The 21,774-nt window shown below is 34.7% G+C and overlaps 1 protein-coding gene across 1 annotated transcript in view; it reads left to right on the top strand.

Annotated features, from left to right (window-relative positions):
* Positions 1 to 21,774, top strand: part of LOC150105775 (uncharacterized) — a 625,951-nt gene that overhangs the window by 580,466 nt on the left and 23,711 nt on the right. The window contains exon 26 of the mRNA XM_090394343.1: positions 6,153 to 6,263. Coding sequence (XP_090250469.1) covers positions 6,153 to 6,263 — 111 coding nt within the window. The remainder of the gene's footprint in view (positions 1 to 6,152; positions 6,264 to 21,774) is intronic.

Below are 21,774 nucleotides of genomic sequence, written 5' to 3'. Positions count from 1 at the left end.
GATTCCCTTTTTCGGAATTCTATAAATCTTCCAATTAGCGTTTCCTCCAATATTCCTTTTAAAACGCCTATAGCAATATTTCCATTTTATTTATCCACATTAAAACTTAATAGTTCCACGATTCCTTTTTCGGAATATATTATTAATTTTCCTCCGACTGTCACAATAAAACTTAAGTTCCTCTGAATCTAAATATCTGCCGTCCTGTGTTCTAAATTCCTTCCGAACGCTATCTTGTTTACAGCCGTTACTCAGATACCGAACGCTTTTCTTGTCAGCTGTCAATCGCACGTCCAACTTCTCGGCGAGCATGCGCACTCCTTGAAAATGGCAAGCGAGAAACTAGGTGTAATGGCTGGCACGTTGTCTCCGTTAGCAACAAGAGAATGTCTTCATAAAACACAACTTTGATAATTTTAAATTACAATGAAATTCTTGTAAGTAATACAAATATCAAATCTGGTAAGTACATCGATTTTTTCACTTCTTTACATATCACTTTTGACAAAACAATTTCCATAACGGGCACATCGCAAGTGCCGACAATGCGTGTTATGAAAACAAAACTAATAAACATTTTACAATTCGTAAAAATATTCAGAATTTTAATTATGATTATTTTTACAATAGTGTAAGTTTTTCATGTAGTACTATCATATCCTGTACACCCCGTGAAGGGTACATATCAGGAATTTGATGAAGTTGATGATGATGACTGGTTAGCGTATTTGCTCTCCAGTCAAAAGGCTGCGGGTTCGAATCCCGCCGTGGGCATGGATGTTTTTGATTGTCTTTGGAAATACTAGTAGTGGTCGGCGATAGATGGCGTTGGTGTAGCTGGTAAGTACATAATACATAATAATAATAATAATAGTAAGTACATAATAATAATAATGACTCCCTACATTCATTGTGTATTTGGAAGGTTGTTGGAGAGGAACAGATCTAGGATGTTTTGGGAGTAGTTCGAGTTTTCTGGCATTCTGTTTGGAATCTGAACATCTGGTTCACCATTAAAGCCACTCAGGACTTGCTAACCATGCATTGGACGTCTACCGGGTGTCCAGTGGACACACACCGGGAAGAAGATCACTTTATCACACCACAGCAAGTATAAGCATGAAAAATGATTCCTTGAATCAGACTTTCCTTAAACTCAACAAATTTGGGTGCATGAGATTGCCCCAAATTTGGAAAGCATACATTCTAATATCATCAGCCAAATGGCCAAGACAATCCAGTTTAGTCTACTAGGGGGCATCTTTTAGGAATCTATGATCAACTTCATTTGCCTTTCTTCAGCCTCATATGCTTAGTGTGTGAGTGCCTGCCTGCACATATTGTTTTGCGATCCCTGAATATTGCAGTGTAACAATGCAGAAATATACAGTGATTTATGGTTTTTATAATTTATCATCATCATCATACGTATCAAGGATTTAGGCCTAGCATGGCCTGTTCCAGCCTTAGAAGTTATCGTTTAAGAGGACGTCCTGGTTTTCTTTTTCCTAATGGCTTGTACTTTAAGGCTTGTTTTGGTAATCTTTCTGTTTTCATTCTTTGAATGTGTTCCATCCATTTATGTTTATATTTTTTAATTTTTTCTATTACTGGTTCTTGGTTTAATTCTTTCATAATATCTTCGTTTCTTTTGTGATCAAATAGGGTATACTTTTCAGTTTTTCTCATAAACTTCATTTCTGCTGTTGTTAATCTTTGTTTGTCTTTTTGTTTTATTGTCCAGATTTCGCTTCCATACATTAAGACTGGTAGGGCTAATGTATTGTATACTTTTAGCCCTGGTTTTTGAACTAGGTTTGGTTTAAATATAGAGTTAACTACACCTGTTATTTTTAAATATTTTGCAATTTTTTCGTTTATATCTTTTTCATTTTCATATGTGATCATACATCCTAGGTAGTTAAATGAATTCACCTGTTCTAAGATCTTGTTATCTATTACTATTTTAGTTCTTGCTGGATCTTGTCCTTTAAAGGCCATAGTTTTTGATTTTTCCGTTGATATTATCATACCATAATCGTTGGATATCTCATTTAGATTTAAAATAGCTTTCTGTAAGTTATCTTCAGAATTTGTAATTATTATTTGGTCGTCGCAAAGAGGAGAGTGTTTAAGTTAACTGTAGGTGAAAGTTTAATTCCTTGATAAATTTTTACTCCATTTTATTATTATTTCATTTAAGTAGATATTAAAAAGAGTTGCTGAGAGGGGACATCCCTGTCGGACCCCTTGGTTTATCTCTCTTGTATATGATAGCTCGTAATTTAATCTTATTTGTATTTGATTATTTTCATATATACTTGTGATAGCTTTTAGGATATTATTTGGTATTTGCCTTTCTTTTAATATGTTAAATAATATGTTTCTTTTAACTTTGTCAAATGCTTTTTCAAAGTCAATAAATGCAATATGTGTTTTTCTAAATTATATTCTCTTCTTTTCTCTATTATTAATTTTAGGCAAAAGGCTGGGTCTATACATGATCGTCCTTTTCCAAATCCATTCTGTACTTCTAGAATAAAGTTTTCGGAATATTTCATTAGTTTGTTATTTAAGATTCTGCTATATATTTTGTAATAGGAATTTAGTATACTGATACCTCTATAGTTTTTAGGGTCATCTCTATTAGCTTTCTTAAAGATAGGAATCACAATTGCTTTTTTCCATTCTATTGGGGGGATACCAGTTGAATAAATTTCATTTAAAAATAATGAGTCTTTTGAGAATCTTGTTCCTGTGTATTTATATAGTTCTGAACCTAGCTTATCTTCTCCAGGTGATTTTCCGTTTCTTGTTTCTTTCAGGCTGATTTCTAATTCTTCTTCAGTTATTTCCTTTTAATTTTCGTTACTTGTTTGCCAGTTGTCTTTTTTAAAATATTTGTCTGTCCACAATTCTGTGTAGTAATTTAGAAATTCTTCTAATTTCAATTCAGTGTTTAATTTTATGTTTTCTTTGGTAAAGCATTTCAAAATCTTATATACATTGGGTCTTATTTTATATAAATCATGTTCTAAATTAGAAATAAATTTATTCCATGATTTTCTGTGTGTTTTTCTCACTTCTCTTTTAGCTATAGCTCTTATTCTTTTATATTCTATTTCATCTTCTAATCTTTTACTGCTTAACCATTTGTGATAGGCTTCTTTTTTCTTTTTGATTATTTCTTTGATTGTATCATCCCAGATCTTCAGTTTTTTTCTTTTATTGAATTTTTTGGCCTTTCCTAAGCTTTCATTTGCTGCTGCATTTAGTATCGTTTTTATATTAAGCCATTCTATTTCTTTTTCTTCATTTTGTTTTATTTTATCTAGATATTGGTTAATTCTTTGTTCATATAGCCATTGTACATTTGTGTCATTCAATAGTCTAGTTTTATAAGCAAATGTTTCAATTTTTCTTTCTGTTCTTGTTACTTGTAGCCATTTAGGTGGTAATCTTAATTTTATTTTAACAAGGAAGTGGTCACTGATTATTTCACATCCTCTGTGAGCTCTAACATCTAGTGAAAATTTTGATGTCTTTTCATTTAATATGAAGTAATCTAATATTGATTTCCATCCTCTTGCTGCCCAAGTATATTTATGTATGTCTATATGTTTATAGAAGGAATTCATTATTTTTAGGTTATTATAAACTACAAAGTCAATCAATTTTTTACCATTTCTGTTTAGAGTGTGTTCTCCATGTATTCCTATATTATTATTAATTTTCGTGTTTCCAATTCTTGCATTTAAGTCTCCTGCTAAAATTATATAATCATTTTTATTTATTTTATTATATATGTTTTGTAGCTGATTATAAAAATCAATATTATCCTGTTCTCTTCCTTTTTCTGGGGCATATAAACCAATTATTGTTAAATAGCCTCTATCTATTTTTATTCTAGCTTCTATTATTCTTTCATTCCATAATTTATAATGTTTTAACTGTTTTGAAAGGGAGTTATGAATCCAAATCATGACTCCTGCTTGTGCTCTTTGGTCTCTGTCGACTCCACTGTATATCACATTAAAATTTTCAGTTCTCATAGTTCCTTTTAATTTCTTTTTTGTTTCAGTGATTACTGCTATTTTAAAATTTCTTTCATTTAATAACTGGTCTAATTCTATTTCTTTATATGCTATTCCTCTTACATTCCAGTTTGCTATGTGTATTATATTTTGTCGTTTCCATTTTCGTTTTACTTTTTCCATTCCAGGGTCATTTCCCATAGATTCAATCCGATTATCTTTTTCTGTCAGCTTACAAGTAGGATTATGTTCTCCATGTCAGGGGACTAGCCTAACGATGGAATACTTCAGTGGTAGGGCTGCTACCTTAAGGCTTCTGAACTAGCCTTCTTCCGAATTTAAACCCATAGGAGGAATAGGGTATATTGAAGGGAAAAGAGTAGATTATAGAAGAAATATAGTAAGGTTTATAGAGAGGGCATAGTTGTAAGGCCAGAAATGAAAAGACCCCATGGTCCTCGAGTACTCTAATAGCATAAGGGTCATAAAATAAGAAGAGTTGGCTGACAAGGCCTTATAGGAAAGATTAAAGTAAGTGGGTCTTCCTCAAGGTAGGAGAAGGTGAGGATAGATCCAGCTAGGGGTCCATGGGAGTGCCGCTTCCCTTACAATCAAGATGATGGCCCTGTTGGTCCACGAGTCCTTATTCAGTATATTCGGCTACCCCCACCATATATATGTATATACACAAACGCTCGCGCATGTACACACACACACATGGTGGGCTCTCCTATCTGCCACCCAGGGGACGTGCTCTCTAGGGGTTTACAGGGTCCCCTGAGAGTTTTATAATTTATAATTTACTTCATGTTGTAATTTCGTAAAAAATTAGAAGTATATCTGATCAATGTATAAGCTTATCTACAAGAACTTTTTCAATAGTGAAAATTATTTGAAATTTTTTGTTTATATATCTGACATAAATAAATGCTTTATTTACATTTACACACACATTATATGACTTCTTACAAATGTTATTAAACCATTGCAACTATAAGTGTGTGGCAGGAAGGCGGACGAAGCATATATTTTCTTTGCTATGAAATTTGCTATATGGCAATGATCTGGAACGTAACGTGTCATATGACCAGGGTGTTCCTATATACAGGGTGTTCGGGATAAATTTGACATATTTATAATTAATTATATTTTTCCGTAAGTTACATGTATTAACACACACTTCTCTTCATTTAAAAGTTTGGACCCTTCTTCATTCATATACAAGATGTCAGAAAGGATGGATAGCTGGAACCCACCTGAATCATGGAAGAGAATAACTTGTATCATGATGATTCGTGCCCGCCATCAAAATAAGGATATTACGACTGCTGCCCAATGCTCCCTGAATACAGTAAAAACAATCAGGCATGAACTAGAGACTTGGAATGGTGACTACGAGGATGTAGCAAGAAGAAAGATCCCTAGCAGACGATCTGATTGCATTCGTACAGCAGAATTCCTCGCAAATCTGCAGGAACAGGTGTTGAAGAACCCTGGCATTGGAATTCGGGCTTTGTTCGTGGAGTTGCTAACTGTAGTCAAGCCCTGGATAACAAGGGTAGCCAATGGTAGGCCGTATGTATGGCAGCAGGATTCGGCCCCTTGCCACACCTCTGGGAAAAGTCAAAAATGGTTGTCTGAAAATTTCTACGACTTCACCAGTCCAAATGTTTGGCCTCCAAACTCCCCAGACCTTAACCCCATGGATTATTTTGTATGGGGCGCAGTTGAAAAAGACACCAATCGCACTTCCAGTAATACAAAAGCCCAGTTAATGGATAAAATTAAAACAGTTTTTGCGGCCCTTCCCAGGGAGACTGTAGCATCAGCTTGTTCGAGGTTCCGAAGCAGAATTGAAGCTGTGATCGATGCTAATGGTGGTTATTTTGAGTAAATCTTGTTGATAGTATTGTAATTAACTCTGCCTGTAATGTTTTTTTGTCAATTCATTAAATTTAATAGATACAAAGAAGATTTTCTTTTTCCTTACGAAACTGTCAAATTTATCCCGAACACCCTGTATATACATATATATATATGATAAATTAATTGTTTATATATGTATACATTAAAGGACTGAGTAAATATCTTCATGCATATGATTTACTTTTTATCTAGAATCCTAATATAGGTCAGGCAGAACTGAGAGCATCACTGCAGAATGCATTAGCAACTCTAAGAAGTTATTATCAACAGCGTTACTGGGATGCAACCAAGACAAAACATGAGGTCTGTTTTTATAATAAATTTATGGCTATTTAGCATATTTTTGTTTAGGAGTGCTGCCCCTTTATATAACATCATTAGCTTTTTACTCAGTTTTAGGACATTACTAAAGTGTTACATAGATAAATATGAAGAATATAAGAGGAAGATTCGGACATACCTTTGTAGGATGTTGCTGGCTGTTTTCTTATTCAGCAGCATCCTGGCGTGTGGCAATATGCATTCATCTGCTGTTTGTCGGGAGTATGATTGAAAGGAGATTTCGGAAAAGGTGGGGATAGAGCAATGTGGTAGAATTATTGGTGAGGCAAGGGGTATGTGAATCTTTTCTAAAAACCCAGCCCAGGTTTTTTTATATGTATTATTATTAAGGGTGGGCAGAGAATACTTTTGTGAGGTGAAAATAGAAACAATTTTTTTGAGAAGAGGAAAGATATGATGGTGTAATAATTAGTGATTTTTATATAGAGGATGTTATCATAATATTAATCCTACTGGCTGTGCCATTGTTTAAATATAGGATTTTTAATTATTTTTTAATATTAATCCTGTCATAGAGATGATCTCTGTTCAACAATTATTTTTTTTCTATTTCCAAGTATACCTATATATTTATTGCACAAGGGTTCACTCCGATTGAGGCAATGACCTCTTTTTTACTATTTCTTTCAGAAAATCATTATCCAAAAAATCATTGAATCATAACCAAAATACAAAATAAACACATTTAATAAAACAAAAACAATACACACACACACTTCAAAAAATATTACATAACTAACTACAAATTTAATTGGATCCAAGGCCTTTTCAAAAATAAACTTACACTTAAGACTAGACTAAACACTTTGTTTTCAAAATGACAAAATGTTCATAGCCAGTTTCTTTCTCTGTCAAGGCCCTTTTCTGAAGATATATGACTTTATTCTTCATTTTCACAGGATCCTTTCTCATCATAGCATATGATGAGAAAGGATCCTGTCATATCATAGCATGTAGCACACATTAATTCTTCCTAATCAGTGTTTTCTCGAACATTCCTTTAGAATGTAAATAGCAATTTCTTCTTTTATTCACTAATGCTTATTGACAGTCTTAACTCACTTTAAAAAAACGCACAGTTCTATGATTTCCTTTTTGGAATCTACTAATTAGCGTTTCCTCAAACATTCCATTAGAACGTAAATAGCAATTTCTTCTTTTATTCACTAACACTTATTGACAGTCTTAAATCTTTAAAATTTCATAACTCTACGATTCCCTTTTCGGAATCTACTATTAATTTTCCTCCAACTGTCACATAAACTTCTTAACTGTTCCTCCGAATCTAAATATCTGCCAGCCTGTGTTCTTATTTCCTCCCAAATGCTGTCTTGTTTTCTCCCCGTTACTCTGATACGGAACACTGTTCTTGTCAGCTGTCAATCACACATGAAACTTCTCGGTGAGCATGTGCACTCCATGAAACTGGCAAGCAAGAAGTTAGGTATAATGGTAAAACTTCGATTGTATTAAAAAAATATTTTCAAATTGTTTTTGTGAGATCTCTTTGAGCTTGTCAGTGATTAAATTTTCTTCATATTCTTCAGGATCTACCTGAAGAATATGCATCTAAATTTAGCAGGGCAGAATCACTGAATTTCTCAGAATGAGATTTAATTAACTTAGATTCATTTGAAAAGCCTCTAAAATCATGTGCACAATGTGGAAGAATGTGCTTCCAAATGGCTTACATATTGCTAGCATTAATTTCATTTGACTTTGTGACTTTATAACCAGGCTGAGATTTCTCTGATTTGGGCAGAAAAGTTGGAAGGCATTTGCTTCTACAAAAGGCTGGTTTTGGCTCAAGACATCACTTCATCTCTGAACAGCTGTTAACTTTATACAAATCTGCCCAACTATTTAATACTGCTCTGACATTTGGAGTGGGTGTCCTTAGGAGCTCCCTCAAAATGCTTGACTCGATACAGAGGGGAGCAGTTAAATTGATTAATAATTCATCTCTTACCAACTCACTCCTCCCATTTGAACAAGCTCTTGGTTTCTGTATTTATATGTATTCTATAAATATTTCCATGGCAAATATTCATCTGAAATAGCATCAATAAATCCCCCACTTAGTACTAAGTCCATTGGAACACATGTAGCTGTCCAATATCCCTTCACAGTGCACCTTGAAACCCACAGAACAAATTTCTTATCCTCCTCCTTCATCCCTGCTACTGCTGCATTATGGAACAGTCTGATGTGTTTCCCAAGAAATACAATATACAAGCTTTTAAATCAAGTGTAAAGAAGTTTCTCCTTTCCCAACCCACTACCCATACATGATACTAACGTGCTATAGGTAGATTAACCAACCTCTCGTGTATAGGCTCAACATAAAGAAAAGAAAAAAATATGCAGTCTTTTTTACTATTCAGAAATATAGGTATGTTTTTTTATGTATTCTTTCTAAAAAAATTAAATTAGCAAATAAAAATTAATGCTTATCTTTATGGGTTAAGTTGTATACAGGGGCAGCTCAATTTCCACTAAGCTTTATGTTGCACATTAATAAAATAAAATGTTTATTTTATAAAATGTTTAATAAAATGTTTGTCTTCTCAACAAAGATTAAACATTTGCTTGTACAGCTTTACTGGTCTTCTTGTAGCTGGTCTTCATCTCTCTTTCTTTTTCCCTTTGGTCTGTATTTATTTACTTTTTTGGTAGCTAATGTTTTTTCTTCCTATATAAATGTTCTTTCCATTTCTTTCTTCTAATTTTGTTCATCTTTTAATTGTTCTTATAAACGTCATTTCTGTTACCTGCATATTTTTTTATCTTGCTTGTTAACAGTTTAGTTCCATATTTCTGAATCGTATAAGAGAGAGGAGGCCATTACTTTATAAAATTTAAGTTTGGCTTCTTGTCTTGTCTATTTTTTTTTTTTTTAATTTAGCATCCTTTTAATTGTTCCACATATGTTCTGCAATTTATTTATTTTTTCCTCAGAAATATAAACAAGTAACTTTACACAATTAAACTGTGTCACCTGATCTATTATTTTATCTTGTGATTTTTTTTTTTTTTTTTACCTAATATGATCTCTGCTTTTAAACACTGATTTTTTTTTCCTTTTGTGAAATGTTTAGAATTGTATTTTTGACTTTTCTTCTTATTATTATAACAGCAATCTTCAGGAAGTCAGGGAAACATTGAGGAAGCTCACATATTACTCACACCACACACTTGAATTCATTTATACTTCCTGCATTCACCTCCTCCAAAAGCAAGCCAGTGCACAGTTCTGTGTGTGAAAAATCCACTTTCATCCTTTTCTTGAGTACATTCATTCTTATCTTTCATGGATACTGTTTCTTCCACTCCCCACATTCGATAAAATGAACAGTTCTATCCACTGGTATCCTGTGTCACCATTTTAAAAGTTTGTCTCTGGTAGCATATCACCTCCCCCCCCCCCCCACTTACTGTTTTTTTTTTTTTTTTTTTTTTTTTTTTTTTTTTTTTTTTTTGTCCACAAATTCTCAGTCTGGCCTCCTAATCAGCATTCCATAGTTCTGATATCATTGTCACCAATCTCCTTTGCATCCTCTCCACTGTATTTGCATCACCTCAGAAACGGAGATCAGATCTGCATACAGTAGTCCAGGTGAGGTCATATCAAAGCCTTGTAAAGAGGCAAGATGACTTCCTTATCCTTACATGTCAATGTTTGTTTCTGCATTGCAATTATCCTCTAAGTTCTATTTGCAATCTCTGCTATATATCCCTGAACTTAAACTTCCTATCTACTAACACTTCGAGGTCTCTGACTTGATCAGTTTCTTCTAGCATAATCCTACCAATATAATATGCCATTTGATATTTCATCATGCCACACTGATGAACTGATTTTTTTTTTCACATGCCTATAATTCCATCCTATTCAAATAATTGAGTCCAGATGCAAGTATTGCATTCCCGAATTACCCTACATATCTTTGCATCATCAGCAAATAGCCATATGTCTCCTGTCAAATCCTTCTAAATATTGTTTATTACAAATATCAGTTAATATGAAGATTGAATAACATAGACCAAGGACTGATCTCTGGGGTATATCACTAGTCACCTTAAATCTTGCAGGCACACAACCCCCCATATACCACTTCTTGATATCTATCAGTCAGCAGTCCTTTTATCCAAGCTAACTTTTATAAGTTTTTCATGCTGTATCCTGTCAAAGCCTGAGCAAACATCAAATGTATTGTGATGTATTGCTTCTCCTTGTCTGACTACTCGATTAACATTATTAAATGTGAGCAAGTTATTTAAACACATCATCATCAAATTCCTGACATGTACCTTAAGGGGATGTATAGCATATTTGATAGTACTGCATGAAAAGTTACATCATTACTGACTTCCAATCAACAATTTCCTTCAAAATTAATCTGTTTTCTGTCAAGACTCCAATATTATCAGATCTTATATTTCTGTCTCTAAGGCATTTTTTACTGTATCTATCCACCTGGATCTTGGTCTTCCTCTAGATCATTTTTCTGCTATCTTGGCATAATACACTTGTTTTGCTAATCTTTCCTCTCCCATTCTTCCAGTCACTGTTTAAATGACTACAACTTGAGATTTACTCTCTGCAAACATATTCCTTAGCCACCAATGTCAAGTTCTTTCTTAATATCCTCATTTTTAATATGATATTGCCATATTAAAGTCAAGTGTTTTATTTCTAACCCAGCTGTCAGATCCATCATCAATTTTCTGATATGTGACCCTAAGTTGTTTTCAGGTTATAATGACAACACCACATGATTAAGTTTACATTAATATTAATCTCCTATCACCAGTTTCCTCCAAATCAGTATATTACTTGTGAGCACTCCATTGTCATATCTAACATTTTGGGTTTCTAAGAGACTTCTGACTGAATCAATCCACCTAAACCTTGGTCTTCCTCTGGGTCTCTCTCTCTCCTGCCATTTAGGTATCAAATACCTGGTTTTCTAACTTTTCCTCATCCATTCTATTTAAGTGACCATACCACCGTAGATTTGCTCTGCGGACACGTTCTTGAATGCTAACAATGTCAAGTTCCTTCCTAATATCTTTGTTTTTAATATGATTCTGTTATTAGTAACATCGGTTCACACCCATATTCTTTCTCAGGACTCTCATATTTGTTGTCTCTAGTCTTTGATCACATGTTTTATTTCTAACCCATCTCTCAGATCCATAACTTAAAACTGGGTTGAACATTGTCTTCTATAATAATTAGCCAAAACACTACACTGCTAGTTTGGTGTTTTGGCTAATTTCTCTCTTATTCCATATAAATTTATTCAGCTGGCTTCATATAACAGCTCTGGTTATTCTGTTGTCTATTTCCAGATTTAATCTGCCATCTTCACTAAAAACTGTGCCTAAATAACTGAAATATTTTACTTGTTGTACAGGATCTACATTCAGAATATAGCGTAAGTTTTCTATGCATCTGTCTATTTTCATAGCTTTGGTTTTTTTTTATTGCTGATTTTCATGCCAAATTTGTTATAGCTGTTATTCAATTTAGTGCGAGAATCCTGTAGACTTGCACTGGATGTGTTTAGGAGTACATCGTCATCTGCATAAAGCAAAGAGCTAAGTTTGATATCTCCAATTCTAATATGAGGCTTGATACCACTTTCTTTCATAATGTGCTCCATATAGATGATGAATAAGAGTGAGCTAATATGCATTCTTGTCTTACTCCTGATTTACATCAAACCATCTTCCTGAATTGCTTCATTCAACACATAGTCTATATTTAAGTTGCCGACTGACAACTTAAATATAGACTATGTGTTGCTCTGTATAATGTTCCATTCACTCCATATAATTGTAGTGTTCTGAAAAGATTTTCTCTGGTCACCTTGTCATATGCCTTTTCCAGATTTGCAAAACTAAGTGTAGATCATAATGAAGGGGATACAAATCCTTTGATGTTTATCTGCCAGTAAGTGAAACTCTAAGAACTAGGACTAAGATCTATGAGCTTCATGCCGAAAAACTATCGGCAAATCCAAGTGTAAGTAACCACTTGGTAGTACAACACCAAGGCAACTCGTAACAAAGGTGGACCAAGCTCCCTCACTATCCTTGATATTTTCTCATAATGTAAAAACACAGCCCCTAGGGGATGTAATACTGTAATTACATTATGAGGAGAGGTCACTACCCAGACCGGTTTCATATAGTGATGGTATGTAAGTTCTTTTCACTTAAACCTTGTTATCTTCCAGGTCTACCTACTCACTGATGAGACCTCAAAAAAGGTTGAAACCGGTCTGGGTAGTGACCTATCCTCATAATGTAATTACAGTATTACATCCCCTAGGGGCTGTGTTTTTACATTATGAGAAAATATCAAGGATAGTGAGGGAGCTTGCTCCACCTTTGATACGAGTTGCCTTGGTGTTGTACTACCATGTGGTTACTTACACTTGGATTTGCCGATAGTTTTTCGGTATGAAACTCAATATCTTAGTCCTAGTTCTTAGAGTTTCGCTTACTGGCAGATAAACATCAAAGGATTTGTATCCCCTTCATTATTATTAAGGTTGCCAGAAAAATAGCCTTTTGGCTTTTATTCTATGTTATAAGTATAGATCGTTGTCATATTCCCACAATTTATCAACTATTTGTCTTAAAGTGGGGATCTGATCTTGACAACCTCTATTTGGCTTGAACCCCTCTTCTTCTTCAGGTTTCTCTTCCACAATCTTTCTACCTCTTTTCAAAAATTCCTCTTTAATTCTCACATTCAGCTTTATTTCCTTTTTTTTTTTTATAGATGGGTACTATGAGAGCTTCACTCCAATCATTGGAATTCAGCCTTCTGGCCAGACCCTCTGAATTTGTAGCTACTGCAAAACTTTTATATCCATACATAAGCATTTCTGGTTGAATATCATCTACTCCCAGCTGCCTTTCCACATTTCAAGTTTGTGATGACTTTTCTACCTCAAGTATTGATATATAATCCTCCTTGCAACCCTCTTGAAAATTTTCTAGTACAGTTCTGTCATTGCTTGATTCATTTAACAGTCTTTCAAAGTAATTGCTGAGTGGTTAGCATATCTGCTCTCTAGCCAAAAGGCTGCAGGTTAGAATCCTGCCATGGGCAAGGATGTTTGTGATTATCTGTGAAAATACTAATGGTGGTGGTGGTGGTCGGCGGTAGATGGCGTTATTGGTGTAGATGATGAAGGTAGTTGTCGTTGGTGGCGTAGTGGAGACAAAGAGTTGTAGAGTAGGTGCCCTCCCTTGATGAGTCTTTGGTCTCCCTGGAGGTGTTAAATAATAATAGTAATAATATTAATTACTCCATACATCTAGGACATCCTTATCTTCAGTTTTCATCTCACCTTTATCATCTTTGATTCATTTTACAGTACTCTTTCTCCATTTCTTAGCTTCTTCAATAGCCTCCAGACATTTTGCCATCTTTCTGATATTGATGTTCAATATTCTTACAAGTTTTCCTATGACTTTTGTTTAGCTACTTATACACATAGCTTAGCTCCCTTACATTTTGCTCTGCATTGTTTTAGGGCATATACCAACTTATTTGCTTGAACTTTTTTTATGCTTTGTTCTTTTCCTGGACTGCTTGTTTAACTTCTTTCCACCATGGAGTTCTTCTTTTTCTGTCCTTTCATACCATATAAATAGCTGAAATATTTTACTTGTTCTATAGGAATCTCCGTTCAGATTACAGCTGAAATTTTCTGTACTCCTGCCTATTTTCATAGCTTTGGTCATTTTATTGCTGATTTTCATGCCACCACTTACCTCCCTCTCTTAAGCAATCAAACAATGTCTTCTTTAGAGTTTGCCATGGAGACTCCAAAGTTTGGTTCTTTTTTTCAATTTGCTTCATTTTTTCTTCAATAATGTTTCTGTAGTTGAGTCTGCAATTCTGTTTAAAACTTTCTTACATACTGTAATCTTACATACATACATACATACATTTAGTTTTATCCTACTTAAAACTAAGTGATGGTCACCTCCAATTTCAGATACTCTTTATACTCTTCTATCCTGAACCAGCATGAAGTTATCTCTATCAACAATGATATAGGCAATGAGGCTTTTCTTATTTCTTGTATCTTCTCTCCCTTGAAAACATGTGCACATTGTTATGTTGAAACATGGCGTTAGTAATGACTAGTCCATGTTTTGAACAGAAGTCCAGTAAATACTCGCCATTATTATTAGCTTTGCCCTTTTCTCCAAATTTTCTCAAAATATTCCTATATGCATGGTGGGATTCATTTCCTACTCTGCTGTTCAGCTCTCCAACATGGACCAATTTTCCATTTTCTTTATGTGAGCTGCCTGTTCTCAAAAAATTCCTCCACTTCTTTCGAAGAATTTTCTGTCCGACTACAGGCACAAATAAGTTTCATTGTCCACTTCCTCATTTTGAAGTTTGCCCACATAACTGCTTGAAACTGCTTTCTGATCAAGATGTTTATCTTCATGCTTATTGCTGAATCCCATCACTACTCCTTCCTTTCCTTTATCATTATTGCCTGAAAATAACATTCTGTACTTTTTATTTAGTAAGATCTCACTTGTTATTTGTCTTTTTTTTTTGTCTCAGTAATGCCAATTATGTCAACATGGTACTTTTCCAATTCTGCAAGTTTGATTTCCTATCCATTAATTTTTATATTGATGATTTCAACTTCAGTTCTTCTGATGTTTATTCTTCTTTTTCTAGATAATGAATTGGAGCTTTTTCCAGTAACTGATTCCTTGACAAAAACAGCAGTGGCCTTGTTTAACCAGGCACCCCCCCCCCCCCCAAAGCAGGCATTAAATCTCGGGCTGGCTGGGACATTTAAGAGTATGATTTGGTTAAGTGCCAAATTGCCAGCCCATCTTTGTTTGTTCAGTACCCAGTAGATACTTATTAACAGTGCACACCACATGAAGGTGAGGATTGGATATTAGGTCAGAAGCCCCATTCGGTTTTCCACATTCCCAATAGGTGATGTGGAGGTCTCCTCTCAATTATTTGGCTTTAGCCTCTAAGCAATCCCTTTCAGATCCGTAAGTTATAATTGGTTTGAACTCTGTTTTGTATATAGCTATTAGAGTGGTTGACTAATTTCCCTCTTATTCCACATAAATTTATTCACTCGACTTCCTACCATACCAGCTTTGCTAATTCTATTGTCTAATTCCATATTTAATTTGCCACTTTTCCTAAGAATTCTGCTTACATAGTTGAAATGTTTCACTTGTTCTATAGGTTCTTCATTCAGAATGTAGTTAATATTTTCACTGTTTCTGCCTATTTTATTGTCTTGTCTTTTAATTGCTGGTTTTCATACTTTTTTTTTTCCCCAAAAGTTATTCAGTTTATTTCAGGAATCCCTCAAAGTTTACTGGATTTATTTAGAACTATAACATTATCTGCAGGGGTGTGCTTAAGGGTCAACGCTGTATAACTGGGAGGAGACCTTTACATAGCCTTTTAAGGAATGCAGAGAACCAACTGGGGCTTCTAACCTAATGTCCAATCCTCACCTTCTCATGGTGCACCCTGTTAGGTATCTATGTGGATACTAATGAATGAGGATGGGCTAGCAATTTGGAATTTAGCCAACCAAATTGTATTCTTGGCTCAAACCACATGTAAAATGATGGTGAAACATGACAGAATTTGATGCTGTCTGAGTCATTGCCCAGTTAAACAAGAACCCCAATGTTTTTATCAGGGAACCAGGGAAAACAGCAAAAAGTCAGTTACTTGAACAAATTCCAGAACATATTCCAATTCGATATCAACATAATTCAAGATTGGTACTATCAACACAAGAAGCATCAATGGAAAAGATATGGAACTAGCAGAAGAATTGGATAAATACCAGATTGACAAAATAGGCATGACTGAAACAAAGAAGACAAAAACAGGTGATATCTTTCTTAGCAAATACAAAATGTTATATTCAAGCAATAACAATCAGGGAGGGAGCAGCTATAGTATTCAATGCTAAATATGAGGATAATCTTCTTGAATGGCAGGCAATATCAAGTAGTGTGATGTGGGCAAATATCAGAATAGGGAACTGGACAATGAAACTTATTTGCAATTATGGTTCCACAGAAGATTCTACCAAGAATGAAGTGGAGCAATTTTTTGAGACATCAAAGAAGACAGCTGGCTCAAACAAAAAGGAAAAGTGGATCCTCGTTGGAGATCTAAACAACAAATTAGAATATGATTACCAGACATATAGAAATGTTCTGGAAAAATTTGGAGAAAAAAGAAAAGCAAATGATAATGGTAAATGCCTTCTGGATTTCTGTTCGGGATATGGATTAGTTATTACTGATACTATGTTCCAACATAAAAATGTGCATAAATTCACATGGAGGGAAGATGCAAGAAATCAGCAAATCTCACTAACTGTGTTATAGTTAACAGTGATATTTTCCCACTGGTTCAGGACACAAGAGTATACAGAGGATTTGAAAGAGGAAGTGATCACTATTTTGTTTTGAGCAGGATAAAATTAAATTTCATATTGAAAAGAAGAGTGTATAAGAAAGTTTTAAAATGAATCAAGGTTGGGCAGCTTTCAGAGGTGAACTATAGCCTCAAATGCACAAACATTATTGAACAAAAAATGAAAAATTGAAAACAAGAACCAAACTTTGGAGATTCACTGGCTAATCCTGAAGAAAACATTGATTGATTCAGCCAGAAAGGTATGTGGTGAGGTTGTCTGTAAGGATAGAAAAATCAGAACTCCATGGCAGACTCAGGAAGTTAAAGAGACAGTAAGGAAAAGAATAAAGCATATTGAAATTTCTTCACAAGCAAGTTGACTTTTGCTCTTGTAAAAATGTAAGAAAGTGAAACTCTAAAACTAGCTAAACAAAAGTTCTGGGAATACTTTGGTAAAAACATAGAAAATAAATATCAGAAAGGTGGCAAAATATTCTGGAAGCTATTGAAAAAAACTTAAAAATGGAGGAAAAAGTACTGTTAAAGGAATCAGAGATGATAAAGGTGACATGAAAACTGAAGATTAATGATATTCTAGATGTCTGGAGTAATTTGAAAGACTGCTAAATGAAATAAGCATTGTCAGCATAATGTAGAAAAATCCCAAAAGGAATGAGGTCAGAAATATATATCCATACTTGAAATAGAAAAAAGTCATCAAAAACCTGAAATGTGGAAAAGCAGCTTGAGTAGATGAAATTCAGCCAGAAATGCTGAAATATGGAGGTATAAAAGTTTTAATGGCTGCATTGCATAATTCAGAAGGCCTGGTCAAGACAAACAATAATTTCAGGCTTCCAATAAGCAGTGCAGTGATGTCACATAGGACGATGAAATTCATTTTACAACCTGAACCCAAACACCGACAGTGGGATTCAAACTAACAACTTGTTGGGTGTAGAGAGAGAGAGAGAGAGACAGTGCATTAACTCTATCCAGTTCTGATTCCCTCCCCCAAGTCAAATCAAATATGTGCTTTTTAAGCTTTTAAGACAATTCGTGCTCTTGGTATAGACCTCTCATAGTACCCATCTATAAAAAGGGAAATAAAACTGAATGCGAGAATTACAAAGGTATTTCCCTACTAAATGTTCCTGGTAAGATTTATGCACATATACATGAGAAATGGCTAAGAAAAATTGTGGAATGGAAACTTGGTAAAGAACAAGCTAGATTCAGGTCAAATAGAGGTTGTCAGAATCAGATTTTCATTTTTAAGACAAATAGTAATCTTGGGTATATAACAAGTATTTAGTTTTTCTTGATGTTGAAGGCATATGACAAGGTACCAAGAGGAAAGCACTTCAAAATGCTAGTTATATGGTGTCAGCCTGGTTGGCCGAGTGGTTAACGTATCCGCTCTCCATGCACATGGATTTTTGTGATTGTCTGTGGTTGGTAGATGGTGTTGGTGTAGTTGTAGTTTGTTGTAGTTGGTGGATTGAGTGGAGACAGAGTAGTAGAGTAGGTGCCCTCCCTTGATGAGTCTTTGGACTCCCTGTAGGTGTCACCTAATAATAATAAATGGAACATTCAACACATAGTTCTCTGTTTAAGCTGTAATTGAGCAGTTAGAATTTGAAGGAGATACAGGAAGATGGTTTGATGTTAAATCAGGTGTGCGACAAGTGTGTACATTGTCTCCACTGTTATTCATTATACAGGGTGTTCGGGATAAATTTGACATATTTATAATTAATTATATTTTTCCGTAAGTTACATGTATTAACACACACTTCTCTTCATTTAAAAGTTTGGACCCTTCTTCATTCATATACAAGATGTCAGAAAGGATGGATAGCTGGAACCCACCTGAATCATGGAAGAGAATAACTTGTATCATGATGATTCGTGCCCGCCATCAAAATAAGGATATTACGACTGCTGCCCAATGCTCCCTGAATACAGTAAAAACAATCAGGCATGAACTAGAGACTTGCAATGGTGACTACGAGGATGTAGCAAGAAGAAAGATCCCTAGCAGACGATCTGATTGCGTTCGTACAGCAGAATTCCTCGCAAATCTGCAGGAACAGGTGTTGAAGAACCCTGGCATTGGAATTCGGGCTTTGTTCGTGGAGTTGCTAACTGTAGTCAAGCCCTGGATAACAAGGGTAGCCAATGGTAGGCCGTATGTATGGCAGCAGGATTCGGCCCCTTGCCACACCTCTGGGAAAAGTCAAAAATGGTTGTCTGAAAATTTCTACGACTTCACCAGTCCAAATGTTTGGCCTCCAAACTCCCCAGACCTTAACCCCATGGATTATTTTGTATGGGGCGCAGTTGAAAAAGACACCAATCGCACTTCCAGTAATACAAAAGCCCAGTTAATGGATAAAATTAAAACAGTTTTTGCGGCCCTTCCCAGGGAGACTGTAGCATCAGCTTGTTCGAGGTTCCGAAGCAGAATTGAAGCTGTGATCGATGCTAATGGTGGTTATTTTGAGTAAATCTTGTTGATAGTATTGTAATTAACTCTGCCTGTAATGTTTTTTTGTCAATTCATTAAATTTAATAGATACAAAGAAGATTTTCTTTTTCCTTACGAAACTGTCAAATTTATCCCGAACACCCTGTATATATATATATATATATATATATATATATATATATATATATATATATATATATATATATACATACACATATATATATATACAGTAAAACCCCTTTTTTACACTTTTCAGGGGACTGATGGAAAAAAGTGGAAATAGCAAGAAATGTAAAAAAAAAACATTAAAAAAAGGCTAAAAGATGACTTACTGCTAGTATGTGAGTCTACATACTAGATTACAAAATTTAGTAACTGAAAAATAAATGAATTTACAATTACTTACATTTGTCTATTTAAAAAATTCTTTAATTGTTGATTTTTTTTTTTTTTTTTTTTTTTTTTTTGACATAGCGCCGGATTACTTTGCATTGAGTTCAATGCTTGACCTGTTTTTTACTATCATATTCAAAGTGGACACAGAGTTCAAGATCTTTTGCTAAATGCACACGTGTTCCGACATGCCAATCTACATGATGCAGATGTCCTGACTGAGTTACAGACGCTTTATATATATATGTGGATCACATTATGAAGGACAGTAGCATTAAGTGTCATATCAAGATTCGTGATGTTAATTTTAGCTCTTTACTTCATGCAGATGATATTATACTTCTGAATAAATCCAGTACAAGTCTGCAAAATTCCCTCACTCAATTGAATAACTGTTGTAATAAACTTGGTATGAATATAGACGAAAACATGAAAAACATCGACTGTATCCTGAATAGTTAAACTATAGAACAAGTAAAACATTTCAGCTGTTTAGGCACAATGTCTAGTAAAGATCATAAATTAAATATGGAAATAGAAAGAAATTAGTCAAAACACTAAATTAGCCATATACAAGACAGTGTTTAAATCAATTTTAACATATGGATCTGAGAGCTGGGTTAGAAATAAAACACTTGATCAAAGATGTGGAAAGGCTTATGTGTTCGTCACACATGTTGATTGGATTTTAATGGTATAGATGCAAACGCTGATTCATAAGAAAATAACTATTTATTGACTTAATTGCTAATATTTCGCTGGTATTCTATCCAGCAACTTCAGAGCACACAAACAAAGTTTGTTACATTAGCGAGACAACCACAGTCCAGTGTAACAGTGGGATTAGTATGAACAATTGTAGCGTGCAACATAGACTAAAGTCCTAATTAGGTGCCGTCTAAGTTGGGGGGGGGGGGGGGCAAGAGAGGGAAAGCAGGTATTAATTTGGTCTTAGGGTGACTGTCTCCCAATTCTTTGGTAGATTTATACAGCCATACTTGTTAAGGTTTGGAATATGTTTTAAGGCTTCTGTTGATTCCAAGAACAATCTCTCTGACTTGTAGAAGCTTCTGTGCAGTACTTTTTTTTTTCCAATTGATCCTGTGTGCTAGGGTATCCAAAGCATGGCCTGCCAGACCCGACTTAGCGAAAGTGCCGGATATATTTTTTGTGTTCACTGAGGCAGATGTCCACAATTCTTCCTGTCAGTCAATAGTAGGCTCGATGACATGAACAGGGCACTTCATAGACTCCTGGATGTGATAAAGGAGAGAATCTGTCCTCCTTAGGTGAAAGGATGAGAGTTGCCAATTTGGAGAAACTCCTCTTTAGTTTTTATATTTTTATATATACAGAAGTATATTTCTTTTAGAAACAAAATCCTGATATTATTGCGTAGCATAAGCTTCCATAAAGCTTCTTGTTTAACTTGCGTGTGGAATCCTTGTACATTTAATGAGGCAATGCAGAAAGGGGATAATATGATTACTGAAGTGTCACTGGTAAGTCTTTACCTTCTAGATTTTTGATGAACCTGATTAGGTCTTCAATCTGTGAAGGAGCACTTGTGTAGCCTGCTTCTTGTAAATTGTTTTCCAGATTTTTACAGTTGCTTTCCATTATTTCAATTTCATGCAGATGATAATCATACCGAGAAAACTTTCTTTATTATTTTTTCTTTAATTGAATCTTCCACTTTATTAGCATTAGATGGTTCCTCATCATCCATAAACTCTTCTGAGCCTGAAGAGACTTCATTTGACGATCCACCACCTTCTTCATCTTTATATTTTTTATATAATAAATTTAGTTTAATCCTTTATCCAAGTGCAAGCAAACAGAGTTTGCACCTGAAGTATCTTCAGGACTGAGGCAAGTCATGGTAAAGGTGGACCAAGATCTCATCACTCCTAGTCTTAGTATCTCCCCATAATGCAAAGTACATCTCCTTGCAGTATAATGTATAATGCTTTGCATTAAGGGAAGGGCCACTACCCAGACCAGTTTCGATCTTTATTGAGGTCTCATCAGTGGGAGCCAGACCCAGATGTGGTGATACTAAGGTGGAAGCAATGGAGAAGTCATATTTACCTATATACCGTCTTTTCCAGTGTATAAGA

This window comes from Typopeltis vanoorti, chromosome 6 (genome assembly GCF_054136105.1).
Source record: "Typopeltis vanoorti isolate ZY-2024b chromosome 6, IOZ_Tvanoo_1.0, whole genome shotgun sequence".
Taxonomy (NCBI): Eukaryota; Metazoa; Arthropoda; class Arachnida; order Uropygi; family Thelyphonidae; genus Typopeltis; species Typopeltis vanoorti.
The sequence above is the reverse complement of the archived record's forward strand: the minus strand, read 5'-3'. Positions and strand labels throughout refer to the sequence as shown.